The sequence below is a fragment of the Pristiophorus japonicus genome, chromosome 3 (genome assembly GCF_044704955.1).
Source record: "Pristiophorus japonicus isolate sPriJap1 chromosome 3, sPriJap1.hap1, whole genome shotgun sequence".
Classification (NCBI taxonomy): Eukaryota; Metazoa; Chordata; class Chondrichthyes; family Pristiophoridae; genus Pristiophorus; species Pristiophorus japonicus.
The window spans coordinates 329,045,244-329,051,253 of record NC_091979.1 but is presented as its reverse complement, the minus strand read 5'-3'; the positions used below and the strand labels follow the sequence as shown (position 1 = coordinate 329,051,253).

Genomic DNA, 6,010 nt, shown 5'->3' with positions numbered 1-6,010 from the left:
TCTATGATTTTTTGATTTATGCTTCGTCCAATCGTGTAGCTGTTGGTGGGCCCTACAAACTACGCCCACCAGCGACTTTTTCCCTTTATTATTCCTTATCACCACCCAAACTGATTCAAGCTCTTGATCCTCTGAGCCAATATCGTTTCTCACTAACGCACTGATCCCATCCTTTATTAACTGTGCTACCCCACCTCCTTTTCCTTTCTGTCTGCCCCTCTGAATTGTCAAATACCCTGAATATTGTGCTCCCAGTCATGGTCACCTTGCAACCATGTCTCTGTAATGGCTATCAGATCACACCCATTTGTATCTATTTGTGCCGTCAACTCATCTATTTTGTTACGAATGCTTCGTGCATTTTGACAAAGAGCTTTTAAATTTGTTTTTTTACCCTTTTTTCCTGCTTGTTTCCTCTGTCCTTCAAACTCACTTTCTACATGTTTGATGGGACAGTGTAGAGGGAGACTTGCTCTGTATCTAACCCCGTGCTGTACCTGCCCTGGGAGTGTTTGATGTGACAGTGTAGAGGGAGACTTGCTCTGTATCTAACCCCGTGCTTTACCTGCCCTGGGAGTGTTTGATGGGGCAGTGTAGAGGGAGCTTTACTCTGTATCTAACCCCCTGTACCTGCCCTGGGAGTGTTTGATGGGACAGTGTAGAGGAAGCTTTACTCTGTATCTAACCCCCTGTACCTGCCCTGGGAGTGTTTGATGGGACAGTGTAGAGTGAGCTTTACTCTGTATTTAATCCATGTTGTACCTGCCCTGGGAGTGTTTGATGGGACAGTGTAGAGTGGGCTTTACTCTGTATTTAACCCATGTTGTACCTGCCCTGGGAGTATTTGATGGGACAGTGTAGAGTGAGCTTTACTCTGTATTTAACCCATGTTGTGCCTGCCCTGGGAGTGTTTGATGGGACAGTGTAGAGGAAGCTTTACTGTGTACTTGACCGGAGCCTGTTTCACGCACACACTCGGTGCTCAGAATACTCGTAGAATACAGTGTAGACGTGAAACCAGCCAGAGTCAGCACCTCCTGGGGAGGGGAACCAGTGAGTGTAGAACTGAACCCAGCCAGAGTCAGCACCTTCAGGGGAGGGAGGGGAATCAGTGAGTGTAGAACTGAACGCAGCCAGAGGGGAGGAAGAAAACAGTGAGGAGGAAGAAATGATGGAGATGGTGCGATGGGTTTGGGTTTCAGCACAGGGAGGAGCGAGTGTGTGTGGGACGGGGATTTACAGTGTTGCTGGAACAAGACAGGAAAGAATGTTCCATAGAAACTAGAATTGTCTGTTCTGAATTTCTAACCAGTACTTGGTGATGAGTTTTATAAACTCCTTTCACAGGGTATTAGAAGGGGAGGATTTGCAGACAGGAAACTCGAACCATCGTGTCAAGATCTGACAGAGTCACTCGATGCATCAGGACCTGAATATCATCGGCCTTTGAATGTGGAAGGAGAAATGTTTGTCTGTGGGAATAGATTTCAAACATCAGTGTGACTGGAAAGGTACCGAGACACACACACACCCGAGTGAGAATGTTCCAGTGCACTGCCTGTGGAAAGAACTTTAACCAGTTACACAGCCTGAAAAAACGTCGCACTATTCATAGTGCGAAGAAACCGTACACGTGTTCTGTGTGTGGACCAGGCTTCAACTGATCGTCCAACCTGGAGAGAGACAAGGACACCGGCACCATGGAGAAACAGTGGGAATGTGGGGACTGTGGGAAGGGATTCAGCTACCTGTCTGATCTGGAAACTCATCGACGCATTCACACCGGAGAGAGGCCGTTCACCTGCCCCGTGTGTGGGAAGGGATTCACTGGGTCATCCCACCTGAAGACACACCAGCGAGTTCACACTGGGGAGAGACCTTTCAAATGTTTGGACTGCGGGAAATGCTTTAAAAGTTCCAGGCACCTGAGGCGCCATAAACTTGTTCACTCTGATGATAGAGCTTTTAAATGTTCTGACTGTGAGAAAAGTTTTAAAACCAAAATGGATCTGCTGACACCAGTGAGTTCACACTGGGGAGAGGCTGTTCACCTGCCCCGTGTGTGGGAAGGGATTCGCTCGTTCATCCACCCTGCTGAGACACCAGTGAGTTCACACTGGGGAGAGACCATTCACCTGTGCCGTGTGCGCGAATGGATTCACTCAGCTCTCCTGCCTCACTTCATACCTCCTTGTTCACACCAGTAAGAAGCCTTTTAAATGTTCTGACTGTGAGAAGAGCTTTAAAAGAAATAGTCTGATGATGCACCAACACACTCACACTGGGGAGAGACCATTCACCTGCTCCATGTGTGGGAAGGGATTCACTTGTTCATCCAACCTGCTGACACACCAGCGAGTTCACAAGTGACTGCAGGGGTTGGATTCTGCTGTGAATCATATCTGGACTGAACAGTGTTCATTCTGACAGTCGAGCTGTGTTTCCCCTGTAACTGGGCTGGAGTTTAATTTTCTGGATATCTGACAAGTAAATCAGCTTTGGTTCCAACACAGTGTGTCGATTCCTTGATTTCTCCAATGTAAGAGGAGTCTCATTGTTTTCCTGTTACCGACTATTCCTTTTTTGGAACTTTTCTCCTTCATTTAACAAAGACCTGTCATTATGTAGCGCCTCACATGACCTCAGGATGTCCCAAAGTGCTTTACAGCCAATGAAGTACAACATTAAAGTACATTTGAAGTGCATTCACTGTTGTAGTATAGCGTGCAGCAGATAATTTGCACACAGCAAGCTACCATGAACAGCAATGTCCAGATAATTTGTTTGAGTGATATTGGTTGAGAGCTGAAGGGGCCTCAGTTGAACGACTCATCTAAAAGATGGCAACGCTGTACCTGCCCTGGGAGTGTTTGATGGGACAGTGTAGAGGGAGCTTTACTCTGTATCTAACCCCGTGCTGTACCTGCCCTGGGAGTGTTTGATGGGACAGTGTAGAGGGAGCTCTCCTCTGTATCTAACCACCTGTACCTGCCCTGGGAGTGTTTGATGGGACAGTGTAGAGGGAGCTTTACTCTGTATCTAACCCCCTGTACCTGCCCTGGGAGTGTTTGATGGGACAGTGTAGAGGGAGCTTTACTCTGTATCTAACCCCGTGCTGTACCTGCTCTGGGAGTGTTTGATGGGACAGTGTAGAGGGAGCTTTACTCTGTATCTAACCCCCTGTACCTGCCCTGGGAGTGTTTGATGGGACAGTGTAGAGGGAGCTTTACTCTGTATCTAACCTCGTGCTGTACCTGCCCTGGGAGTGTTTGATGGGACAGTGTAGAGGGAGCTTTACTCTGTATCTAACCCCCTGTACCTGCCCTGGGAGTGTTTGATGGGACAGTGTAGAGGGAGCTTTACTCTGTATCTAACCCCCTGTACCTGCCCTGGGAGTGTTTGATGGGACAGTGTAGAGGGAGCTTTACTCTGTATCTAACCCCGTGCTGTACCTGCCCTGGGAGTGTTTGATGGGACAGTGTAGAGGGAGCTTTACTCTGTATCTAACCCCCTGTACCTGCCCTGGGAGTGTTTGATGGGACAGTGTAGAGGGAGCTTTACTCTGTATCTAACCTCGTGCTGTACCTGCCCTGGGAGTGTTTGATGGGACAGTGTAGAGGGAGCTTTACTCTGTATCTAACCCCCTGTACCTGCCCTGAGAGTGTTTGATGGGACAGTGTAGAGGGAGCTTTACTCTGTATCTAACCCGTGCTGTACCTGCCCTGGGAATGTTTGATGGGACAGTGTAGAGGGAGCTTTACTCTGTATCTAACCCCGTGCTGTACCTGCCCTGGGAGTGTTTGATGGGACAGTGTAGAGGGAGCTTTACTCTGTATCTAACCCCGTGCTGTACCTGCCCTGGGAGTGTTTGATGGGACAGTGTAGAGGGAGCTTTACTCTGTATCTAACCCATGCGGTACCTGACTGCAGAGTGCTTTAGACAGACACTAGGTGCTCAGAATGACCCATTCCCCAGCACGGACATCCATCACCTCGATGAGAACATCATTTAACCCAAAGATAAGAGAAACCCATCAGTTCCTCGCCTGGACACAGATGCGGAGGGACAGTGAGTGTCCCGAACCTTGTTGTACAGAGTGCTCGATAGTTCATCCCTGGGTCTGAGCCTTTTGGTGATTATTTGATGCCCTCGAGTTACTGACTCACCGACTGGTGGAAATAGTTTATCTTCAGTTACCTGATCAAATTTTGAACAGCTCCCACAAATCTCCCATTACCCTTTGTTCTAATGAAAAGAGCCCCAGTTTCTCCAATCTCCCCTGATAACTAAAGCCTCTCTTCCCTGGTATCATCTCAGTGAATCTCTCTGCACCCTCTCCATGGCCTCCACATCCTTCCTGGTGTAAGATCCCCAAAACTTGACACAATATTCGAACTGCAGCCTAACCAATGATTTGTGCAGGTTTACATGACCTCTGCCCTTTTGTGCTCCACAATCCTATTTATAAAACCTAGGACGCCATTTTCTTTATTACCACTTTATCAACTTGCCCTCCCACTTTTAAAGATTTGTTTACCTGAACCCCTGTTATGTTTGAGAGATATTAACATAACATGGCTAAAACACATTGACATAAACTGGCTGGTATAATGTGCATCATGGGAAAGAGAAGTTTAGTCTGAGTTAGAAACTCAAACAATCGATTCACTGCAGACAGGTCACCATGGTAACACTGAGACATTCCATTCACTGAACCCACTGTTGGAATCTGTAATCAGATCAGGGGAAAGAACAGGGTTTGTCTGTTAGTATCCACAATGTAAGCTCAAACCAGAGTAACACAATAGATTAGATTATAATGTGTGATGTGTATATCTATAATTGTGAAACTATAAGAAATAAGAATTAACAGCAGGCAGGGGAGTTTAGGAATAATGAGAAAATTACTGAAGAAAAGTAACTGCTGGGAACCAGGGAAAGTGACCGTGTAAATCACAGATTAGAGAAGTTCCAGCTGTCTTTTCCTCATTTCCTGCCCAAACCCAGCAGAGAAGACAAAGCAGAGTCCGGTGCCAGAGGTGGATCAGTGCAGGGTATAAAAGTGAGGGGAGACTGATGTAAGGGGGCAGTGGGGACTGGAGACACCGGAGATCAAGCTCAGGGCCCCCGAGGTTCCATCCAGCGGGCTGACCTGGTGTCAGTTACTGTGAACACGTGGGACTTGCTTCTTTACTCTGATTGATGGATCAGTATAAGGTACGGCAGTCGACTGAGAAACTGCTCATCTAAATTTCTTATTGAGGTATTAAAGTTGCTGACACTAGAATTTCGAACTTGCTAATTAATAAGACATAGTTTTAGCTCAAATCAAACCAAACTTCACATCAAGATGTGATAGTCACTCGATTCCTCAGGACCTGAATATCATCGGCCTTTGAATTTGGAAGGAGAAATGTTTGTCTGTGGGAAAAGATTTCAAACATCAGTGTGACTGGAAAAGTAGCGAGACACACACAGACCCGAGTGAGAGTGTTCCAGTGCACTGACTGTGGAAAGAGCTTCAACCAGTTACACAGCCTGAAAAAAAGGAGGCTTCAACTGATCGTCCAACCTGGAAAGACACAAGGATACCTGCACCACAGAGAAACCGTGGGAATGTGGGGACTGTGGGAAGGGATTCAATTACCCGTCCCAGCTGGAGATTCATTGATGCATTCACACTGGAGAGAGGCTGTTCACTTGCTCAGTGTGTGGGAAGGGATTCACTCAGTTATCCAAGCTCCAGACACACCAGTGAGTTCACACTGGGGAGAGACTGTTCACCTGCATTGAGTGTGGGTATCTTCTGACACACCGACTTGTTCATACTGTTAAAGAGATCATTTAAATGTTCTGACTGTGTGAAGAGCTTTAAAAGCACAAAGGATCTGCTGATGCACCAGGTCCTCACGCTGGGGAGAGGCTGTTCACCCGCGCCGTGTGGGAAGGGATTCGCTCAGTCATGCACGCTGCTCAGACACCAGCGAGTTCACAACTAACTACAGCGGT

The 6,010-nt window shown here is 47.3% G+C and overlaps 1 protein-coding gene across 1 annotated transcript; it reads left to right on the top strand.

Annotated features, from left to right (window-relative positions):
* The first annotated feature begins 1,700 nt into the window (after positions 1-1,700).
* On the top strand, positions 1,701-2,370 carry LOC139256446 (zinc finger protein 239-like). The gene is made up of 2 exons (XM_070874229.1): positions 1,701-2,021; positions 2,167-2,370. Exons 1-2 carry the CDS (start codon positions 1,701-1,703, stop codon positions 2,368-2,370), a joined length of 525 nt encoding a protein of 174 aa, XP_070730330.1.
* Positions 2,371-6,010: the final 3,640 nt, after the last annotated feature.